Here is a 24,628-nt window from a genome sequence, read left to right as displayed (position 1 = left end):
AATGCCTAATACATTACTTGGCATATAGTAGGTAGGTACTCAATAAATTTAAATTTGAATAAATAGTTGAGATAGGATTTGATAAAAGATGAACATGAAACTAATCCCATGATCACCATGCTATATTTAATAAGAGGGTTAAAATCACTAGAACAGTCTCCAAAACACTGGTGACAATAGACTCTAGTTCCCTACTTTCCTGACGTGTACGTCTAGGGCAAAATTCTTTTCTTCCAAATGTTTCCTGTCATTGCAGTTTCCAAATATATATAAGCACAATTTGTTTTTTGCTGGGAACACAGTATGAATTTAATATGAATTCGGCCTACTCAAATAATCAGAATTTATTTTGACATCGAAGAGTACAACTCCCTCCAAGCGTTAATGGGGATAAGACACAATCAATTCTGCATTATCCACATATGGATTAGCCATGTTGTGGATAATGCAAGTACATTCTCAATGAGATTTCCCTATTACTCAGTAAGTCTCTAGGCTTCAAGGGACCTGGCATTGCAAAATTATGAGTTGATGATCTAAAACCAGAAAATCTGAGTTCAAGTCCCAACAGCTTAATTTTCTGTGTCCATGGTCACACAGCCTTAGATTCTTCATCTGTTAAGTATAACAATATCTACTTCATATGGCCATTTTTGAGGCTCCAAAAGATTGATAATCTCAATCAGTTATATGATGGTAGCTCTAATATAGTACATTCCAAGGTCTAACGTAAACTATTTCTGAATATACCATTCTCTTACTGATTTGTAATTGATCGCCAGCGAGGCTAAGATCATGAATTCTTTTATAGTCCTTAACTTCATAAAAAAAGAAAATCTCTTTCCAAATTGTCTACTTACAACACAAGAACTGATACAACATTGTAGCTGGCTTATTCTAACCCATCAGTGTTTTGGGGAGGACCTCAAAACATGTTCTTTTAATTGTCAGTCAGTAGCCTCTCCTTTGTATAAGGAAAGCAGCAAAAATACCTATTTACTCAAGAGAAACTATAGGACTGAAATGGGTTTATAGTGGCATTAATATCTTATGAACCACTGGGAGGAGCTGGGCTAGCTTGAGTTCATTTGCCAACACGAAGGGATTCATGAACAGCTGATTCTGTTGCAGAGAGCTACTACAACAATTCAGAATAGAAACTCTGACAGGACAGGGATATTCATACCAATATCCTTTTTGCCCCCTAACATAAGCATTTCAAACAAAAGACTGCATTAGAATAGTCCATTAACAAATATTTTAAAATTTTCTTTATTTCAGAACTGCCTTTATGTACAGACATCATAAAAAAATGCACATACACTGGAGATTTTCCAACGAACAGGAGCTGGAAAGAAACGTTAAGGGCAATCAGGAGAACTGAAATTGTCCCAGAGAAGTTCTGAGGATCACGCTTTCTTAAATGTCCTTGATAACCTCTTCAAGTTCTTCCTTTGTGAACATGTGGAAATTCTGGCCAGGCTGCACTGTGGCTAGCTGGAAAGAAAACAGAGAAGGGTTAATGAGCTGGGCTGGTTACCCTGCTGAAAGTCCCAGCATGGTCACAGGCTGTGTTGGTGAGGCAGCTGTTCACTAGGAACTAAGGGATCTGCTGTCCCAGGGATATCCGTCCCAGCAGCAGGGTCCTAAAATAGCTCTCTGACTCCAAAATAAAAATTCTTATTGACCAAATTTTCTATTTTAAGGTTAACCCACCACATAATAGTTAACCAATGCCTGGTATCACTGTCACTTCTTAAAGTTACTTCAACAAGAATCACAAAAGCAGCAGCAAACCACATGGGGTCAGTACTTTTTTCTGTTAAAGATTCCTTTTGGAAAAACATATTTACACACTTGCAAGTTGAGCTTGTGGTGACCTTGGGTTACTTGGCCACTCTGTGCCTCAATTTCCATTGGTGCCTAGATCATTATAAAAAGCATCAAATAACTGTTAACTATTAGTATTAGGTATTATTTTCTCTAAAATTGTCCCTATCACAACTTAACAACAAAAAGGTTTGTTTTGTTTTTTAAAAGGACAGGCCATGAAAAGATTCCATTAACATCGACAATAGGAAATCAGCTCTTTTTCTCCCCCTGATAAAAACGGCCGCCCTTTATTTGGCACTAGTAATGCCCTGAGCAGCACCAGGGTCTTCACTTGTTTTATTTACCAGGGAAATGCTCACGTGCACCACCTCCTAGGACCGTGCATGATCGTTCTAGTGATGGTGCTGCCTGAATTGGAGTCCACAATAACCACACGTCCCGGTTTTTGTCTCTGTTCAGGCTGATGTAGGGGTGGCCTGGATCCCCCCGCTGCCGTCACACGCTATCACTTGGCTCTCCACTCATGGGTTGCTCTGCTATCAAATCAGTGGCGAAGTTTTCATTCACCTCTTTCTGATGCCCTACAAACCGAATCCTCTTGTCGTCTCCATCATCATAAACCTGGCCAGCGTGCGTGACCTTCTCCCCAGTCGGTGAGGTCCACACCCTGAAGTGCCTGGCACCCCGGGTGGGCTCGGCGCCGCCCCTCTGCTCCAGCCCAGCAGCCGAGGAAGATCACGCCGCTGCCACCTTGGAAATCAGTTTTGACTGAAGATATTAGTAATAACTAGCAGCCCAGATCAAATTTAACTAAAACTGCCACATTTTCCATCATCTGCTGACAACAGAGTCCAACATTTTTGAGCAATATTGAGGAATAGGTGCCACTTCACATTTGCCTAAAAAGCTTTTGTGTTTAATCTGCTTTAAATGTAATGACACTGTAATGATATTTTCTTTTTTTAAAACTTTTAAACATACTAGGGCATTTTTTGACTAATATTCATCACTGGTATTTAATATAATTTGAAAACTGCCAGAATTGGCATAATCCAGTTATATGATGGTTATTATTCTCTGCTTCATCTACAGGTAAAATTTATAAAAAGACTACTGCACATCTTAAAACACCTGAATATGTTTTGGCAACAGACTAAAAAAGGTTCTCTCAAAGCCTGCGGTCTCCACTGGATTCATCCATCTAATTACATGAGACGTCAGAAGAGTCCCAAATACATTTGCAAAATATGTTAAACAGTCTACTCATGTCCATATAGCCCATGAGTTCTATTCCAAGGAAATTAAAATGTATAAATGTTATTACTGCTTCTCTTAAGGACATGAGGACAAAAAAACATAAAGTCAGTAAGAGTGAGGGCCTACAGAATTTTTTGTCAAGTCACTCACAGCTCACAGGCTGGTGCTCCAAACCATTACAGGGGATTAAAAAACAGAAACTAGGCAAACTCTGAATAGAACAGTCGTATGAAACCAGGCTGCGAATCATTACTCATAGGACTTGAACCAAGTACTGCCTTCAGGGAGGTACTTATCATTAGATGAGTAAAAAGAACCCCTTCCATTTACATGATGATAAATTTATTTACATGAATATGAAAGATATTTTTCTATTTCTCTCACTTTACTTTCAAAAACCTGTGAGGCAGGTAAAACAGGTATTGTTTTTCATTCATTCGATCAATAATTACTAAGCATCTGTGTACTAGTTACAATTGCACTAGGCACTAAGGATCCAAAGATAAAGAAGTCTCTTATTTACAGGGTGCTAAATGCCAAATGATTTCAATGTCAAGTAAGTGCTATAAGAAAGCTAAGCATATGTAGGGTAGAAGCACAAAGCAGCGATCTAGGGAAAGTTCAGGAAGGCTTCAAGCAAACTTTGAGTTGTCTTAAAGCATAAAGGGTCAGTTGAGGAACAGAAGGGCAGACTGAATGTGCAAATGCATAAAGGCATGAAACAAGATGATGTATCTGCAAAACTGAATGTAATTCTGAATGGCTAGGGCAGAGGTTGCATATGGGATGAGATAAAATGGAGAGAAAGTAGGAGGTCAGAGCTCACAGAGAGAAAGTATATTGAAGTGGTTAAAAGTACAGGACACAAACTTAGATCCGAGTTCAAATCTTGACTTCACCATTTACCAATTCTGTTATTTTGGGCAAGATCCTATCCTCTCAAAGCCTCAGTTTCGGGGCCAGCCTGGTGGCACAGTGGTTAAGTTCCCGCACTCTGCTTCAGCAGCCTGGGGTTCACTGGTTCAGATCCCACGCACGGATCTGCACCACTCATCAAGCCATGCTGAGGTGGTATCCCACATACAAAATGGAGGAAGACTAGCACAGTTGTTAGCTCAGGGCCAATCTTCCTCACCAAAAAAAAAAAAAAAAAAAAAAGGGAAATACCTATCTCATAGGGTTGTTGTGAGGATTAAGATAAATAAATGCATGTAAAATGCTTAGCAAGGTGCCAACAGATTAAATACATGATTTGAGAAGTAGTGAATTATTGTGCCATGAAAAGAAGTTTGGAATTTATCTAGTGGACAGTAGGAGTCAGATTTTTTTAAGTGGAGAACAATCAAAATTAGATATGCAATTCAGAAAATCCACCTGAGTAGCACAATGGGGAGAAAATGGAATGAAATGGAGGAGGGCAAGGCTAGAAGCAGGAAGACTAGTTAGGAAACCTCTGAAGACATACAAGGCAGGAGAAAAATGAGAAAGGCGGCACTGGAAGTAGGGATGGAGAGGGGGCACTGATATGAGACTTATTTATACGGGGGCAAAGACACAGTTCAGTGAAGGGAAAGGGAAGTCAAAGTCTTCTAGATTTCTGCTGTGAATGACAGGCACACTGGTGGTATCATCCAGAGGCATTAGAAATATGGGAAGAGGAAATGGTTTTCAGGAAAGATAATGAGTTTAGTTTTAGAATTGTCAGAAATTGAGGTGTCTGCTTCAGAAAGGTCAAATAAAAGGTCTAAAAAGTGACCTTTTTAGTGTCTAAAATCTGACAAACAGGAATTATCTTAGCAAGGAGCAGTCTCAGGGAAATAATAAGAACAGAAACAAATGGTAGTGACAGAGGAATAAGTGAGAAGTGAGGCAGTGAAGACAACGCATACATAGAATCCGTTTGGAAGAGACCTAGCAATAACGGTTAAAAAATAGGCCTGGGATGGAACAGCATGCAGCAATAAAATGTTAACAGACTACTGACACACAAAACATGGATGAATCTCAAAATCATTATGCTGAGTGAAAGAAGTTAGACACAAAAGAGTACACATTGTATGATCCACTGATATGAAATTCTAGAACACGCAAAATGAATCTATAGTGACAAAAAGCAGATCAGTGGGAAGAAGTGACTAAAAAGAGGTCTGAGGGAACTGTTAGGGATGATGGGGATGTTCTAAATCTTGATTGTGGTGGCAGATACAGGGGTTATACGTTTGTCAAAATTCTGTGAACTGTATACTTAAAATAGGTGCATTTTACAGCATTTACATTATACCTCGACAAAGTTGATTTTTTTAAAAAAGCAGCATAGTAGGTAGAAGGAAGGGTTAACAAAAGTGGGTTTTAAAGATGCAATTTGGAAATTTTTACTTTTTGAGGGGAAGCAGCTGTAGAGAAGGAGAGGCTGGTGATCCAAGGGACAACCGATGGAGCAGGGACCTAAAGATGCAGTGGCTAGAGCAGTGGCTCCCAAATGCCTGACCTTAGACTGACCATCAGAATCACCCAAGGAGATTTCAAAATCACAGATTTCTGGGCCTCATTTCCAAAGACTGATGGACAGCCAGGAAACCATGAGTCAGAGCACTGGTGGAGTAAACAGTCTTGGACAAGTGGAAGTGCCCCTTTTTAATGTGAAGAAAAAAGTCAGGGATTAATACAGTGAATGATAGAGCATGGATGAGACATACCTTATGCTCTTTTCAAAGCAACATTGTAGTTGCATTGACATTAACCTAAAAACTACTTTTGCAGTTTCAGTTGAACCAAGCAGGCCTTAGAACCTTTACTGTGAAATCAACAGAACTACATGTGAATTACTCCAGGGTGGCAGGAAGAGAGTCTTAGCAGAAATGCCAAGATCCTATCTCATTCAGTACCAAAGAAAACAAAGTACCAGAAAGGAACTGGAAAAAGCCCTCCCAACGGTCAAGATGGGAGTACCACTGCATTTGTTGTACCTCATCTCAGAGACTGGCAAGAAGGGGAAGTATTTTCGAACCTTTGCTAAGAAGGTGAAAAAACAACATATTTATGAAGTAAGTTTTTCCATTTGCATTCCAAATCCCCTTTCTCCCCATTACTGCTCAAAAAGCAAGCTAACCCACCCCCCCATCCCCTAGCCCGCCCCGGCCCCATCCTCTCTCCAACTTTTTTTTTGAGGAAGATTAGCCCTGAGCTAACTACTGCCAATCCTCTTTCTGCTGAGGAAGACCGGCCCTGAGCTAACATCCATGCCCATCTTCCTCTACTTTATACGTGGGATGCCTACTACAGCATGGCTTTTGCCAAGCGGTGCCATGTGCACACCCGGGATCCGAACTGGTGAAACCCAGGCCGCTGAGAAGCAGAACGTGCGAACTTAACCACTGCGCCACCAGGCAGGCCCCACCAACTCTTCTCAGACCTTCCCCCCTTTAGGCCAGCTTCTTGATCTGTCGTCCAATTTTGCCCCTTTCACAGCAGCCTATGGGACCTGGCTCTATTGGTGAGACATTTACCAATAACACTCTCCATTCCTGTGCCCTTTACGAGTCAATCCTTCACCAGAGATTAACCCAAACATACATTTTCCTAACTATGCTGAGTACAGCTGACAAATATCCTTGTAAGTGCTGATTGGTTTAACTATTGATTTGTGATTATAGCCTCAGTTGCCTTTTAAAAAAAATTTAATTGAAATATAATATACATACATACTATGCCTCCAAGGGTAAAACTATCCCGACTTTTTACAATTTGTTTTGTGATTCTGGCCTCTGCTAGTATTTTAATGTGGCCCAGCAATCCTGTCACTCACTCGTGTCATTTCCCTATCCATAATGACTTGTCCAAATATTTCCCATTCTCCTGAATTTCACTGTTGCATTCACCTACCCTCAGCACATGATCTAACAATCACTGGGGAAATAAAGGACCTTTCTCCCAATTCACCTCCAAACCTACCTTACGTTTACTCATCATTAACTCCTTTTCTCCTATCTACTCTTAGCATCCTATATAAGGGCACAGAGGATCTGGTCCATGCCACTCCAGTGTCATCTCTTGCCATCTCCCTATCTTACCTACATCTCACACCCTGGCATTCAAACAAAACCCTCAAAGTTCCCTTTTATGCATTATATTATTTTACATCTTTAAGCCTTTGCACATGGCTGTTCTCTCTTCCTGGAATACTCTTCTCTTCCTTTCTCCAGACGTCATCTCTTCCAGTAAGCTTTCCTAATGCCCCAGTATAAGTTACATGTTTTTATGATAATCCATTCTTATTGGTATTATAGAAGTATCACCCCAAGCTGTTACTATCTGCATGTCTTCTACACTACTTGAATGGGAATAGGATTTTCTGTGTCTATATCCCTGGCGTCTGGCATATAATAGGTATTCAATATAATGCTGAATAAATTCTACTTTTTGAAACCAACTCCTTCATTTGTACCATGTCTTCCCTCTTCTAGAACTTTTCTATCACTATCTAACCTCTGCTTCTATTTCTTTTAATGTTTCTTTATCCACTAGTTTCTTCTGAGTCTATAACAATATTTTCAAGTCTTTCACCATCCTTAAAAAGACAAAAATCCTTTTCTTTAAATGCTGCCTTCTGCTGACACTAATCAGTTCTTGAGAAAGCAGCACACTCTTGTTTTGTCCACTTCATCACCTCCCTTTCACTCTTTAACTCATCGAATTCTGGCTTCTGCCATTACCACTTAACTAAAGTTGTTTATTCAAAGGATATCATAACTTAAGAACTGGTCATACAAAAATGTGGTTATCTCAATCCATTCAATCTTCAGCAATGGGAGCTAGGATATCTGAATAAAAAGCAATAAAACAGAAAATACCTCTATGTTAGTTGCATTCAGCTTCTCCTCCATTACTTGTTTGAGGATGATGAGTGAAGACTTGATGGCTTCTTTCAGTGTCATAGACTTGAAACAAAGAGGGTAAGAAGAGTAGCCATTAATTGTACATAATCCCTCCTTCCTTCAAAGTTTCCCCTTTAGCTCCCTGAGGAAATGATTTAGCAAATATTAAAAAATCAAACATCTTAATAAGTACAGCATATTACAAGTATCTCCAGAATTCAAGTAAATGGTAAATAAGTAGAATATATTTCTTCAGGAAAAAAAAGTCTTATTTTGAACCAGAACAAAGTCACCAACTTTCACATGGTAAGTGATCTTTGAAGAAGAGAAAAGGGCTCCACTTCTCTACTTATCTTCTTTTAATTTAGAAGCAAAATAATATTGTGATATTATCCTATGAATGGTGATATCCCATGAATAATTCCCAAATGATTTAAGAAGGTAGCCCAATGGTTTAGAAAATTTATTCTTTTTTTCCCATTGTGTACCTAATTTCCCCCACACATAAAATAAATACTATTAGGGGCTGATGTGAGCAGGCCTCCCTGAATGAACCACTTGAATGGTAAGTATGGCAGCCTTCAACCACAACAATGAGTTACCCAACACCAAGTCTTCCTATCCCACAAATATAAAAAAGGCCAAATGCCCTCCTGCTTCAAGAGCCAGACTAGGAAGCATATTCTGTTAAGTCAATCTGTGAGGATAAAGGATAAACAAATTGTGGTACATCTATACCATGGTATACCACTCAGCAATAAAAAGGAACTATTGATATGTACAAAAACAGGAATGGCTCTCAAAAGCATAATGTTGAACAAAAAAAGGCAGGTGAAAAAATACAAACTTAGGATTCCATTTATAAAAAGTATAAGAACAAGGCCTGGCCCCATGGCCAAGTGGTTAAATTTCTGCATGCTCTGCTTTGGCAGCCTAGGGGTTCGCAGGTTTGGATCCTGAGCACAGATCTGCTCTACTCACCAGCTGTGAGTGGTGGCATGCTGTGGCAGTGACCCACATACAAAAAAATAGAGGAGGATTGGTGCAGATGCTAGCTCAGGGCTAATATTCCTCAAGCAAAAAAAGAGGAAAACTGGCAATGGATGTTAGCTCAAGGAGAATCTTCCTCAGAAAAAAAAAAAAAAAAAAAAGCACAAGAACAGACAAAACTAATCCATAGTGGTGAACATGGTTGTGAGGGAGGAAGAGAGATTGGAGAGAAGACAAGCATTTCTAGGGGGGTGATGGAAATGTTCTATATCTTTTTTTAGATGTGTAGTTACAACGGTGTATACAATTGTCAAAACTCATAGAACTGAACTTTTAAGGTCTGTACATTTTATTGTATGTAAGTTATATCTTGATTTTAAAAATAATAAAATAAAAGTTGTGAGAATGCTTAATTACCTTGTGGTAAACTTCTTGCAAGGAGCTCTGGGCACCCTCTGAAGCAGAGCCAATTGCTCGAGCATCACACTGTACAAAGGTTCCAGATGGGTCCATATGAAACCTGCAACCCCCCCAAAAGAGGATTAAAATGCTTAAGTGGTGGCATTTTATGTAACAAATGTCTCACTAAAAAATATAAATGCTTAGCCCAGCCAGGAAACTCCACTGAAATACTGAGGCACAAATCCAAAAGATGTTCTATACTGGAGAAACCAGATCTTCTAAAGCGTTTAAGAAAACTAAGTATAGTATAGTATATATAAATAGGGCACTTGTGTATGCCTATCTAAATAATATTTGAGGATAGGGATCAAACCAACATTCCAAAGCAAAGCTCTAAAACACATGCCGACTATAGTAACAAAGTTACTTCTAATTCTTTCCAGAATTAGCACTAGTTCCAATAAGGGACTACTTCATAGAGTCCCCAAATTTGTCTTCGTATAAACAGCAGAGAATCATGAACTTTAGAGTTAGAAGCCCTTCGTTTTTCTACAACTCTACAATAATTTTCTCAGTCGATTTAAACTATCAGTCCTCATCCCAAATTAAAAGAACTTTCCCAAGGAAGCAGGAAAAATATGGCAAAATGGTTCTTACAGCTGGGGTCCTTTCTCATCAACGCCTCCAAATAACAGTGCTACTCCAAAAGGACGAGACTGGAACCAGAAAACAAGAGGTATGAAGATAAATGGCTATGAAGTAGGGGGCGAGAGGGGCTGGGAAAGGCATGTTCAGAGGACAAATGTTCTAAGTCTCACAGAACAGCAAGACCACACTCACCATGGCACCTGGATCTGCATCTTCTTCTCCAAACTGCAGAGCCAGATTGGACACAGCCTGGGTTACACTCTCCACTGTCATTGTCTCATTATAGGTGAACCAATGGTTCTAGAAGAAGAGCAAAGCAAGGTCTACCTTTCAAATAAGAAGGGCATTAAAGCAGCCCACCATCTCCCTACACACAGCCCTTTGAACTGCGGCTAGAAACTGAAGGGTCAAGCTCCAGTGTGTACTCCTTAACACTAAACTCGAACGCTTGGGACTACATGAGAGGAAGAGAAACAGCTCTGGAAATAAACTTATCAAAAGGACTCTCAGCAATGATGGACAAGAGGATTACTCCCTTGAAAAACAGAGTTAACCTCTCAAAGCACCAAGTTTAGTCTTTTCACAAAGTGAATGCTAATAGCTGAATATCACCTTCCCTCAAAGACCCCATATTATCATTCTGCTGGTGTTTAACATGACTTATTCTTACATAAGTATTGATAGCAAACTTGCAAATAAGTGTAAAAAAATTTTTACCAATCAGATATTTTTTCTTATTAGTCTACTCTCCAGGCAGCAGGTGCTTGGTTAAAAAAAAAATCAATATTCTCAACCAGTATTTGTCACCGGGTACATACCATTACTCACCACAGGAGAGCTGTTATTTGCAAGCCTAGCAGCAAAGGCAGTTGAGGGGAAGTGGGAGGGCGGCGAGTGGGTGGAGGGGAGGTGGGGAGGGGCAGGTGTCCTTTGGCTATGTCTACCTCCTGCTTCGGTGCTCTCACAGAAAGTCAATTAGGGAAAAGAATGCAGTACGATGCTCACTTTATATAAGGCAAATCATAAATAAGCAAGAGACTGTTAGCACTATTTACCAGGGCTTCCTTAAAGCTGCAACAGTTGGATGGGTAGAATCTAAGCCTCAGAAAGTTTTAACTAGGGATTCTAACCGAAATCACTCCCAAGAGCTACATCTGATATTAACACAGAGGCCTGCTATACAGCCCAGGCAGCTGTATCATCACTAAACAAGGAACCCAAGCATCATGGTAAAAAGAAGAGATGATGCTAATTTTACCTGTGTCTCCACTCTGGCTTTATCAATTAAAGTCTTAGCATCAGCAATTAGCCCACTCATGGCACAACCTGCAATGTAAAAGCAACAGTGACCCAGTGGCCAAATCCTTGTATAACTCTTTCATCTACTCAGGAAATACCGAAATTCTGGAGTGGAACCATGGCAGCCATTCAGCAATCCCATAGCAATATACCCAGGAGATTAGATGGGAAATTTTATCTGAACTGAACACAAGTATAATTACATTACAAACAAATAAAAAACCATCCACAATGACACAGAACTCCAGCTATTAAGATAGAAGACAGAGAAGAACAGCCAATCAAACATGAATTTCCACATAGGACATCCTTAGGCATCCCTTTAGCCCTTTTTGTAGACCATGATGCACTTTCACACTAAGCAAACACTAACACCCCAACAGGAGAAATGAGGAAAAAATAACCATTTCACCAAGAGCTATGGTGGAAGAACCTAGAATAAAATCAAAAGCCTTTTTACCTCTCTGATCAAACACAAACCAATTAGCTATATTAGAGAAAGTCTGCTTGATGGTCCAAGATGCCAAGGTTATGGCTGTTACTTTATATGCCATGACTCAAACCTGAATCTCAAGCCTAGGTCTTGCTCCTACGAAGCAAAATGTCTCCCTTAATATATCTACTTGGATATAACACAGACTCCAATCAAGTTACTTCCCTTCCAGACTCCCTCTTCCTCCTTGATCCTCACAACCAATCGGATTCCAAATTCTATCAAACTTTATCTGATTACTCTGTCTGGCATTAGTCCTTACCTCTCCATTCTCTGGCCACTGCCTTGGTTAAAGCTCTCATCATCTCTTTACTTGGATTAAAAAAAACTTTCTTACCTGGTCTCCCCACCTCCAGTCTCAGCCCCCTTCACTCTACCTTTAACACTGTCATCAGAAAGGTCTTTCTAAAATCCCAGTCTGATCATATTACCTCAATGCTTAAAACCTTCCCCATCAATGCAAAAGACTAAGGTCAAGTTCTTCAGCATGGTAAAAAGGACTTCCACTGTCTGACCCCACACTCGTTTCTTGCCACAGTCCACCTCCCAGTCACACCAAACTGCTCATGCATTTTATATTTTATATTTGATACCACCAAGGCTTTGCTCGTTTCTATTTTCTCTGACTAGAATTCTCTCCTCTGCTGCATCCAGACACTTGTTCACTTGGTAAACACTTCCTTATCTTTTAGAATTCAACTTGGCTCAAGCATCATCTTTATGGAATTCTTTTCTGAAAGTCCCACTACCACTGGCCCCAGGCAAAACTAATTATTTCCTCCTTTGTACTCCTACTGAGCATATTCTACAGCCTTCTCAATACCTACATCACTTAATTGTATTTACTTATTTACATGTCCACTTCCACGATTAGACTGTATGCTCCTGGAAGACAAGGACTATGTCTCATTCCTCTCTGTATCCCAGGTGACTAGCACAATGTCTGCACATAGTAGGTTCTCAATTTGTTGAATGGAGTGACACTGACCTATCTCCAAGAGACAGGTGACTTAAGATAAAATACACACAGTGTTCTATTTAGTATTTTAAGAAATACTAAATCTCAGCTTCTGTATCTATAAAAGAGATGTCAAGCAACCAGAGTCATCATGGCATTTGGTTCTGATGCCTTCAAGCAATTAATTTTATTACCAATGTTTCATTAATTGATGACTAGATAGGTTAAAAAAATTGGGACAGCCAACTAAAATGCCATGCTACAAATAAGTAGAACTACTAACCCTGTAATGCTACAATGATTCCAGAAGCTAAGGCAGGGGAATTATAACAATGACCAATAAAATGCTGGTGTTGGGGGGAGATAGGCAGTAAAAAGATAAATCTGAAAACAGAGGAAGAGGACTGATCTGGTCAAAGTCTATTCTTTTTCTTTCTTTCTTTTTTTTGTGGGGGGTGAAGATTGTCCCTGAGCTAATTTCTGTGCCAATCTACTCCATTTTGTATGTGGATGCCACCACAGCATGGCTTGATGAGTGGTGTGTAGGTCTGCACCCAGAATCTGAACCCATGAACCCCAGGCCACCGAAGCAGAGAACCCAACCGCTACACTACCAGGCAGGCCCTTATTATTCTTATACTCTCTTAACTGTAATTCACTCTAAAGATCTTTAAGAGTTCCTCTTTTCTTAGTGGACACCTCTAGCTTCCCACACAATCCTCTGCGTCACCAGGAACCTCTGCTTCTGGTGGCCTCCTACGAGGGCGAATGTTATGCATCAAGGAAGACCCAGCCATCACAGGGAGCTGGCCTATGATTCAACCTTTACATATGTCACCAACCATCACATTTGCCAAGTCTAAATTTAAGGGAGAAAGGGACTTCTGGGAGTAGGTGAGTCCTACAACTACTTCCTACTCCTACGTTATGCACACTGGCCTACTGCCTGGAAAACGACAGCTAACAGGGGGATAAGACGACATTCATCTAATGAACCTCCCTTGGAACATCAAAGAAGACTAACTAACCCAGGCCAGATCCAACAGAACAGCTTTTCCCTACTCCTTACCTATGTGAGCATCAATCTCTACAATTTTCTCAATGCTGCTGGGCTCCATGAGTGGGGAGGTAATTCTCTTCTCCACAGCTAGGCACACACCCTCTGATGTCTGGATCCCAATGGCTGTAGAACCAAGCTGAAGAGAAACATGTAATGGTTATCACGTACAGGTCAAAGAACAGTCTCACACACTCACCAGGAATCTCTCTCTATATCTTCACAAGATAGAAGCTTCAATCAGCCATATCTAGTATGCAGAGAGAATAAGGAACACCCTGATAAGTGATCTACTGTTCCTGTCAATGGCAAGAGCACTGATTTCTAGAATTTTGTGCTTATAAAAGGGATGTTCAATAAGGTCTTGAAAACATCTGGAAAATGATCAACTCTAATGCCAACATTTTGGAGAGGGGCAGATTCTAAAGTTCTAAATACAGTAGGCAAGAAAGTAGTGAAACTCTAATGTTTTTTCTGGACCTGGTACCTCTGCTATCTTGATCTGTCCCCAAAGGGAATATTTCTCAAGTCTACATGACCTCTAGAAAAGTAATTTACTTAAAAAAAAAAAAAGGAAAGAAAGAAAAATAAACACCACCACCAACAAAAAATATTGACTTCATTTTTCAAGGTCACTAGCAGTCCACAGTATAGCTCAATTTCATCTCTCCATCTCCATGCCACCATCCCAGTCATCCACCCCTCTATGTCTCAGTTTCCTTATCTGCAAATTGGGGATGATAATAATAATAACAAAACCTACATCAAGAAGCATAAATGCACTAATACATAAAATGCTTAAAATGATACCTAGCACATAGTAAATGAGCACTAAATGTTATTCTTATTATATAGCTAGATTACTTCAATAGCCTCCTACTTAGTCTCCCCATCTTTAATCTCTCTCTTCCAATGTGTCTTTCACGTTATGGCCTGACTGATCAAAATCCCTCAGGTATAGCCTAACCCATTTTCTCAGGCCATCTTATTCCCTACCCTTGCACCTCTGCTCATGCTGTCTCCCCTGGAATACATTCTTCTCGCTGCTTATCCAAATCCCACCCATTATTCTTAAAGCCTTTCATTACTATATGTGTTCCCTCCTCTGAATTACCATTATAGTTAGCTAGTTAGTTCTACAAAACAATGACTGCCAGCGGGAGCATCAGACTCTTGGAGCCCCTTATTACAAAAGATTCCAAAGAATTCCATGAATCGTTATGTGTAACACGCTTAATACGTCTGCAGGCTGAATGATCATGTCTCAGACACATATGTATTATTTTTCAATTTTTGACTTTATTAAGTGTTACTAAATGTATATACTAGTTTTTCATTGTATATTTTCTTAATCAATGGATACATGAATAACTACAGGAGATGAACTGTCAAAGAATTTTATGTAAAAAAATGAGTATTCATACTTCTAAGTAAAGGTGTAGACTAAACGTATACATTAGCCCTACTTCTTTCCCAAGCCTAGTAATATGAGATCAAGGGGTTTAAGGGGCAAGGGGACATACATACACTAGGACAAAAAGAATGGGCAAAGACACACCAATAAAATTTCGAAGAAAGAAGACGGGTTTATGATAATTTACTTGGCAGACCTGAGAAATCCAAATCTTAAACCAGTAGTAAAGAAAGTCAAGAAACAACCTGATTTATATCATAGGATGCCAAAAAGGAAATGGTCGCAACAAAGACCTCAGGAAATAGCAACAGAAGAGGCTAAAAACTGCAAGATTAGTTCAATGTCTCCTTTAGAAACAGATTTCCAGATCCCCTCCCCTAGGCTGTAAAGCTCACTAACAGCCCCCACCCACACTCCTGCAGAAGACTCGGTGAAGGTAAAACAGAATCTTTGGATTGTGGACACCAAGCACAGTCAAAGGCAGGAGTACTAAAGTGAAAACAGGAGGATTAACTAAAAATTGACAAACTTAATGTTAAGAATCCCAGCCTTCTTTCCTCACTCAGTTCTCAGAAGCCAGCAGCCAGAAACACCCTCCAGGCATGAAATGAGAAGAGGTAGCTGTCTCTAGAGCAGTGGTGTCAAACTTTTTAAACAAAATCTACATTAAGATACATATTTTGGGCTGACCCGGTGGTATACTCATTAAGTTTGTGCGCTTCACTTCGGCAGCCTGGGGTCCACAGGTTCAGATCCTGGGTGTAGACCTACACACTGCTCATCAAGCCAGGGTGTGGCAGTATCCCACATACAAAATAGAGGAAGACTGGCACAGATGTTAGCTCAACAACAATCTTCCTTAAGCAAAAAGAGGAAGATTGGAAATAGATGTTAGCTAGGGGGCCAATCTTCCTCACCAAAAAACAAAAACAAAAACAAAAACAAAACACAAAGAAAAACAAAGAAAAATAAAGGAATAGATTTTATATCATAATCAAAACATACAAATAAATAAAAATAAAAGAAATAAAGTTTCATTGAAAAAAAAGCAAACCTGCATCAATACTATGGGCAAGGCATTCTGATTATCTACTGTTCTACTCCACTTAAAAAAGAAATGCTCCCAAGCCAGCCCTGATGGCTTAGTAGTTAAAGTTTGGCACACTCTGCTTCAGCAGCCTGGGTTCAGTTCCTGGGTGTGGAACCACACCACTCATCTGTCAGTAGTCATGCTGTGGCAGTGGCTCACACAGAAGAACTAGGAGGACCTACAACTAGAATATACAACTGGGGCTTTAGGGAGGGAAAGAGAGAAACAGAGAAAGAGAGAGAGAGAGCGCGCGCGCGCGCGCAAGAGCGAGCAGACACGCGTGTGAGAAAAAGAGGAAGACTGGCAACAGTTGTTAGCTCAGGGTGAATCTCCCCCTCTCCCCCTGCAAAAAAGAAAGAAATGCTCCCATAATCCACTAAAATTGATTTCAATGCCCACTAATAGGACAAGAATTGCAGTTTGAAAAACATAGTTCTAAAGAATCTAGTTTCAGAAAGAAAAAATCTAAAGAAAAAAATTTTTTAAATCCTTGAAGAAAAAGAAGATATTTCATCCATACAACAAGAACAGGATACCAGTACGAGAAAGGAAAAAAACAGAATAGCTTGGAAATAAAAAATACTTTCTTATGAAACTACTGGAGAATGAGTTCTACCAAACTGAAGGAATACATCAAAAAAGAAAATGACATGGGATCTAACACAAGAGGGAGTTAAAGGGAATCCCTAGGATAACATTGACAGAAGATCCTAAGTGTACAACTGTGCAGTAGGCCCCAGAGGACAACTAGTCCAGACTGGAGCAGGACAGAGGGCTCAAAGACTTCTTAAAGAATCTTTAATAGGATATTTAATGTGCCTGGATGTTTTGAGATGATATACATAACCTGGAGAGACTCTGGGGATGCATTATTGACATGTACATACTAAATTAAGCAGTTTTTTTTTTTTTTAAAGATTGGCACCTGAGCTAACAACCGTTGCCAATCTTCTTTTTTTTTTTCCTGTTTTTTCTCCCCAAATCCCCCCAGTACATAGTTGCATATTTTTCACTCGTGGGTCCTTCTAGTTGTAGCATGTGGGACGCCGCCTCAGCATGGCCTGATGAGTGGTGCCATGTCTGCGCCCAGGATCCGAACCAGTGAAACCCTGGGCTGCCGAAGTGGAGTGTGTGAATTTAACCACTCGGCCATGGGGTCAGCCTCGCAAATTTTTTTTAAAAAGAGAGTTATTAACTCCCAGGAAAATAATAACAGAATATGGCTCAGTTGTGAATGGCATTTACATAGTTATACTAACATAAATGTTGACTAATGATCTAACAAAATTATGAAATATATGAGATAAATTGAGAGAGTGGCCCTACCCCCACCCCAGTAGGCAATATTGCGTGTGTGTTGTGTGTGTCTGTCATTGGGGGCACAAATCTTCATCCTCCAAAATGAGAAATCTGTGGATAAGACCTAAACAAAAACATTATGTTTGTGTTGCTAAAGACAAAGGGGGCAGGCCTCAGGGATTGCTGTTTTCGTTACAAGGTCTATAAAACTATTTTACCTTATGACTCTAAAAACACATGCAAGTATGCCTTAAAAATAAAATAAAAAACAGAAACTATAGCTAGAGAATTTAATTTGGCACTTAGTTGTTCTCTAATTGTGTTATGTATAGCGTGCTGATCCTGAATCTCCAACTGAACAGAACAGGAATACATAACTACTTTTCAAAATTTATCTAGCAGTACTGTTCTCACCTGGGAGCCATTTTACCCCATAGGGGACATTTGGCAAAGTCTGGAGACATTTTTGGTTGTCACAACTGGAAGAGTGAGTGCTACTGGCATGTAATGGGGAGAGGCTAGAGAGGCTGCTAAACATTTTACAATGCACAGGACAGTCCCCCACAACAAAGAGTTATCCGGTCCAAAATGTCAATAGTTCCTAGATACTATAATTACCTTGTGGAGGAAATTCTCTCATAACATGAAAATAAATTCTCAGCCCATTCAATTTGGCCTCCAACTTAAAAAACTTCCTAAGCTTCCACTCCAAAAAAGGGTCAATATTTTTGAGACCGGCTTTTGAAAAATTTATCAAAATCAGGATAATTTTCTTTTGTACACTTGCATTTACCCCCAGATATTTCAATATAACAATTCTGCCTAAACTCCACTCCCCTGCTCCTTGGTGGGACTAGGGAGAGGGAGAAGGAAAGAGAGGGAACATCTGAAGTGACTCCATGTAGTATCTCTTTAATATAGATCACTAGCAGAGTAGCCAATGTCCGGATGCTCAGTATAATACAATAATTTTGACACTGCCACAGATTTTCACTCCTTCTCCCAAGAAACCTACTCTAAAGGCATTTTCCCCCCACCTCTGCTGTCTATAACTCACCCATGCAATCTGCACAGTACCTCCAAGTGATAATTTCTACTTGTCAGCCATTTTAAGTCATTTCTCCAGCTCCTTTCATACTGCTAAATCCTTATAGTTATCAAATTGCTTTCTCACTGGCTACTCATAAGTTACCAACACAACAACCAGGTTGTTTAAATGCCAAAGAGCCTGAATTTTCAGAGAGATTAAGTCACACCCATTAAGAACCACATCACTATATCCCAGCCCAACCTACAGCTACACATATCAGATACCATCTCATTATTTCCAAGCAATCTGGAAATTACTACTGGTAAGGGGCTTTAAAGGAGAACCCAAAAAACTGAGGATTACTCTTGGTTTGCACATCTGAGAACTGTTGTCTAAGCTAAGGCTCAAAATAAGTGCCACAGCTTGGAATTGTGGTAGTCCTGTGCTTCTTAATAAGATATGGTTTCAATATAGGGCAAAGCTGATCAGAAATAGAAATAGGCACTTGTAGCTGACCCATCATCTTCTCTCCCCCTATCTATCACAAAGCTTTCACCTTTACTTCTATGTCTTCAACTATTCAGAATCTCTTTTGCCCTTTTCCAGATTCTCATACAACCACTTTCCCCAATACACTCTTTCTAGAAGAGGTAACTTACAGGGAAACACAAAAGCTTTCTTCAATTATGTGAGGAATTGTCTTATGGAAGAGGTTTAAATATCCTGTGTGGCTCAAGGGCAAAACCAGGGCCAACTGAAGGAAACTTTAGGAAACCAGACTTTTGATTCAATATAAGGATAAATTTCTAACCATTATGAACTGTTTTCAAACAGAATGAGGTATCTGATGAGAAAATTCTGCCACTAGAACTATACAAATAGAGGCTGTTTGAGGACATAGAAGTGACTGAAGCACAGAGTGACGGGCCAGACTAGACACGTGATTCTCAACCCCTGCTAGACATTAGACTCACTGGGAGAGTCCTTAAAAATCCTGATGCCTGGACCTTATCCTAGACAACCTAAACCAGAATTTACATTATCCATAATCCAACAAACATAGATCCCACATGATAACTAACTCTAAGTTTAGATAACTTACTTTCTAACTACTAACTTTTCAGTACTGGTTTGAACTATTCGATTTTGTTACTAGACTACCGGACACGTCTCTTATTCAATCCTGAAAGTGTCTAGTACAAATTCACAACTTTACCAACAAGAATACAGGTGATTAGTTAAATGATTTGTTCAAAATATTTCCCAGGTGCTAACTCTGAACTTCTATACCCCTCTCTTCACAGCCAAGAAGATTATAAACACAAACATGTTCCCTCAACCCCACTGAAAAGAAGCCACTTACATAATTATGACGCAGCTATCTGTTGAAAAAGTTTTAAAATAGATGTTAGGAATGGGATTGAACTTGTTATTAACATGGTTAACAGTGATTGGTTGAAGGCAGATAAAGAACATTTTCTAAAGGAATAGCTAAAACACATTTACTCCAAATGTTCTGCAAGCAAAGCATTAAGTTGCTATGAAATTTGAAAAACTATGCCTCTTGATACTATACCTTGATAGCCTCAATGGCATATTCCACTTGAAATAATCTTCCTTCAGGAGAAAAAGTATTCACACCCCTATAATTTAGAAAAAAAAAAGGTGGTATATTTGTCAGAAAAAATAAATGTAGAGACACTAAACTCAAGTTCCTTGACATCTAGCTCAGATGGCTACAAGATTTGCGTGTTGTCATTATTCTCCTTTACCCACAACAATCTGTTGCTATTTTTTTATACATTAACAGCTTTTCAAGGGAATGGAACCTATGTATAGAACACTTCTGCCTTACTCTCAGAAAGTCTTCAAACTGACCAAATGAGCACAGGTGACTTTCTGCCTCAATCCCAAATCAATGTGGAATTCTTTTGGTAAATTCATGCCCCCAAACTATCAGGCAATTCCCAAGAAAATGTACATTTATCTTTATCCTCTTCTCATTATGCACATTTGATGTTAATATCTTACTTTTTACTAAAAGTCAATCACAAGTACATTTCTCTATTTGTATGAATTAGTATTGTTATCTTAATAGACTGAGATCTGTGCAATCCCTAAAGCCTAACCTGCTTCATTCACTCAATATATAATTAAATCAATTACATGCCAGACTACTTTTCTCTCTAAAACACTTCCCTACCTCTCCTTGCTCCAATCTGATGGAAATTCCTATGGAGAAGAGGCATCAATCATGGACTTAGCTATCAAAGCTTTCAGCACACAATGGACACTTTAAATATACTTGAACAAATGAATGAAAATAGTTACAATCCTTGGTTTACAGAGTCTGAATTTTACAACACGTAACATGATATACAGTACAGTTTTCAAATTTATCAAAAAATTTTTTCAAAAGAAATTTTCTATGTATCTCTCAAATATAAAACAGATAGTAATAAGACAAGTTGACATTTACTGCATATCTACTATATGTCTGGCACTGTTATAAACCTTTAAATGAGTTAACTCACTTAATCCTCAAAACAATTCTATGAAGCAGTATTCTAAGGTAGATACTATTTTACAGATGAGGAAGTTGAAGCACAAAGAGGTTAAGAAATTTGCCCAAAGTCACTCAGCATGTTAGAGGCAGAACTGGAATAAGAATTTAGGCAATCTGACTACCAAGACTAAGCTTTCCACTATTCCACTATACTGCCTCTGGGAATTGTTCTGGTTAAGTCAAGGGTCAAAGGAGAATCCCGCCATCCCAGGCTCCCATCTGAGGTAAAATCCCTGAGGTCATATAAAAGGAAGTTTAGGATTCGAAAGAAGTTTTTAAAAATCACTGACAGAAAAGTCTGAGCATAGAAGACCTGGGATAAAGTCCTAGTTCTGCCACTTACTAGCTTTAATTCCCTCAAATAAAACAAACAAACAAACAAAAAAATCCTATCCTGCCTCTATGACAAGACAATTAATACTGAATTGCATAGAGTATGGAAGACCTTTGTAAATATATTATTTTCACCCTAATTAAGGAACTTCACCCTAGTGAGGTATCACTACATCCTCCCTAAAATGTGCTCTGCTCTTGGCCCTCTTCTCAAACTCTACTGTTTCCTTGGGTTATTTCATTTATGCCAAGCACCAGCTACTTCCAAATTTCTATTACCAATTAGACCAAGTCCCTGATTAATAAAAGCCTCCTGAGCATTCCCTCTTGGATATCCCATTAGCACCGATCACTCAACATTTTCCAATCTGAAATACCTCTTTAAATCCAGCCACCCTTGAAAAATCAGCTCCATCTCCTGCCATTCCAAAGTCATTTTTTATATTAAGACATCTCTAATCTTCCAGTTCCCTAAGCTAGAAAGCTCTGAATGATCCAATTCATTCCTCCCCATCTTCTCCCATATTAACCATATGCCAAGTCATATCAATTCATAGCAATTCCTCCTCCACAGTAACTCAACACTCTCTTCTTCCATTCTCAATGCCCTCATTACCTTTCACCTAACTATTGTAATAGCCTTCTAACAGGCATTGACTTGCTCTTTCCTCTAATCCAGTCACTTAATCTCTATAAAACACAATTAGGATTATGTAACTTCTTAAAACAAAAACTAATGGCGCACAGTTGCCTACAGAATAAGACCCAAACTCCTTAATCTCATATTAAAAACCATCTAATACCTAGTGCTATCATGCCTTAGCCCGTATCTCCGGTTATTCCCATACATGTATCATATGTGCCAGACTGGAATTTTCCCAAATATGCACTGTGCTTTCCCACTGCCCCTCGTTTGTTCATCTTATATTTTCTGCCTCAAAACTATTGACACTCACTGTCCATATTTATTAAAACCTTTCTCAAGACTCAGTTTAAGCATCAGCTCCTTTGTGAAGTTTTCCATGATCCCTTAATATTGAACGCAATCTCTCATCAAAACTCCCATTGTATTGATTTGAATTTCTTTAATGACACGAATACATTTCTGACTCATACTATAGCTACTTTTGTAAACAGTTCTTTAAAAGACAGTCTCTCAGGGGCCAGCTCCGTGGCCGAGTGGTTAAGTTCGCGCGCTCCGCTGCGGTGGCCCAGGGTTGGGATCCTGGGCGCGGACATGACACCGCTTGTTAGGCTACGTTGAGGCGGCGTCCCACATCCCACAACTAGAAGGACCTGCAACTAAGATATACAACTGTGTACGGGGCGGGGGTTGGGGAGATAAAGCAGGAAAAAAAAAAAAAAGACTGACAACAGTTGTTAGCCCAGGTGCCAATCTTTAAAAAGAAAAAAAAATAAAATAAAAGAGTCTCTCATATGAAAGCAAGGATCTTGATTTTATTCAATGCTGTATGACCAGCAACTAGCAGTGTCTTGTACACAGCAAGCATTCAAGTACATCAGTTAAGTGAATAAAAAAGGCCTATATTTTAGGCGTTCTTGGGAAGACAGAAAAATAACAGAAAGCAGTCAAGAAAGATGTGAAATAAATGGTCACAAAATCTTAATAAAGGCTTTCTGATAAGGATACAATTTCCATCATACACACCCTAACTCAAAATTATATCACCCAAAGATCATTTTCTTCAGTGCTCTGGAAGCTAAATATTGATTAACAAAGTCATTTTATAGAACAGTAGGAAAAGACGTCAGTTTTAAAACTTCACGTACATCTTTTATGAGTCAGTAAAAGGCTAAAAAAAGTGGTAGTTCCAGGTGACAAAACTTTTGACAGAATCAACGTATACCTGACAAGAAATGCAGCTTCTCAAACCACTTAGTACAAAGAAAATATCTGCCTTTCCCGGCTTTAAAAAACCTAAAAGCTATGTGAAAACTTAATTGATCAAAACGGAAACTGAAAGTAAAATTGTCTACAGCATGAATAGGTGCAATTTAATATTACTTAACATTTCCTAGGCCTGAAAGATTTTTTTTTCAAACGATCTCACAACCTTGATTTCGCAAACAGATTTGGCCTTCAAAAGACACCCAAATTAACTTAAACTTTTCAAAAAGTCAGAGAAGCCTAGGTGTAGTGGAATCAGCGTACTGAGAAAACTCTTGAAAACCACTCTAAATTCCAGTTCCTATAACATCAGATTCCAGACATTATATCTGGGCATGGCTGAGACTGCCTTCGCGCTGCTGCAGAAACCATTCATCCCAGCACGCCCTACCACAGCTCAAAGGAAAGCCTGCTCTATTCCCACCACTAAGAAATGAAAAACGAGGTTGTTCGCCTAGAAGGAAAGGGGAGCTGAAACTACCAAACCCATTAAATAATCTCTAGTTGCTTTTTCTTCCAGGCACACGTCTACGTTTTTTTTAAAAGGTAGTCCTACTCAGCACGAAAAGATGAACGGGGAAGCGGGTGACCCCTCGCCTTCCCCGGGTTAAAGGTCAGAGTCCCGGCTCCTCAGCCTTAGTTCCCAAGCACAAAGCGGAGGTTTTCGCTTCCGCACCGAGCGAGGACCCAGCAGTGACTCAGCGGTAGCACGAGCGCGGCCGCTGGGCGCAAGTCTAGCTTGGGGAATCACAGCTGGCGGCTGGGGAAGGCAGGGCATCCCCAGGCCGGGCCACACTCAGGTTCCCGGGGCGCCCCGTGACACGGCAGAACCCAGGCCGAGGCCCGGCCCCGGGCCTGCCCACCCACAACCCCGAACCCATGTCCCCCCGCTGCACGGACCTGTCGTACTCAGACCGGGTGAGGAACATGGCGAGAGCAGGAGAAGGCAGCAGCGGCTCCGCGGGGCTTCTCAGGGCCAACACGAGCGTAGCAGCACCCAACTCACCCACACCGCCACAGAACCGGAGCCCTGCTCCCAACTGCGCCTGCGCCCGTGACCCCTTCAGCCCGCCCTCCTGTGCCTGCCTCCTATTGGTTGGTCGCAGTTCCGGCCGAGATGATTGGGCTAACGCGCTTCCCCGCCAGGTCTCGGTTGGTCCAGGGAGGGCGGGACAG

The 24,628-nt window shown here is 40.0% G+C and overlaps 1 protein-coding gene across 2 annotated transcripts; it reads right to left on the bottom strand.

Moving 5' to 3' along the window:
- Nucleotides 1–1,256: 1,256 nt before the first annotated feature.
- On the bottom strand, nucleotides 1,257–24,628 carry PSMA5 (proteasome 20S subunit alpha 5). 2 transcript variants are annotated; one of them, XM_008523452.2, is made up of 9 exons: nucleotides 24,353–24,628; nucleotides 20,221–20,287; nucleotides 13,824–13,950; nucleotides 11,263–11,330; nucleotides 10,197–10,304; nucleotides 10,014–10,072; nucleotides 9,372–9,474; nucleotides 7,941–8,027; nucleotides 1,257–1,497 (listed from the first exon to the last, which is right to left on the bottom strand). In XM_008523452.2, the coding sequence occupies exons 1-9, from the start codon at nucleotides 24,379–24,381 to the stop codon at nucleotides 1,420–1,422; spliced, it is 726 nt and encodes a 241-aa protein (XP_008521674.1). In that variant the 5' UTR covers nucleotides 24,382–24,628; the 3' UTR covers nucleotides 1,257–1,419. The 2 variants fall into 2 exon arrangements, with proteins under 2 accessions (XP_008521674.1, XP_008521675.1); XM_008523453.2 differs by lacking the exon at nucleotides 20,221–20,287.

Source organism: Equus przewalskii, unplaced genomic scaffold, assembly GCF_037783145.1.
Source record: "Equus przewalskii isolate Varuska unplaced genomic scaffold, EquPr2 ChrUn-13, whole genome shotgun sequence".
In the NCBI taxonomy this organism is placed as follows: domain Eukaryota; kingdom Metazoa; phylum Chordata; class Mammalia; order Perissodactyla; family Equidae; genus Equus; species Equus przewalskii.
Note: the sequence above shows the minus strand (reverse complement) of the source record. Positions and strands in the feature narration are given on the sequence as shown.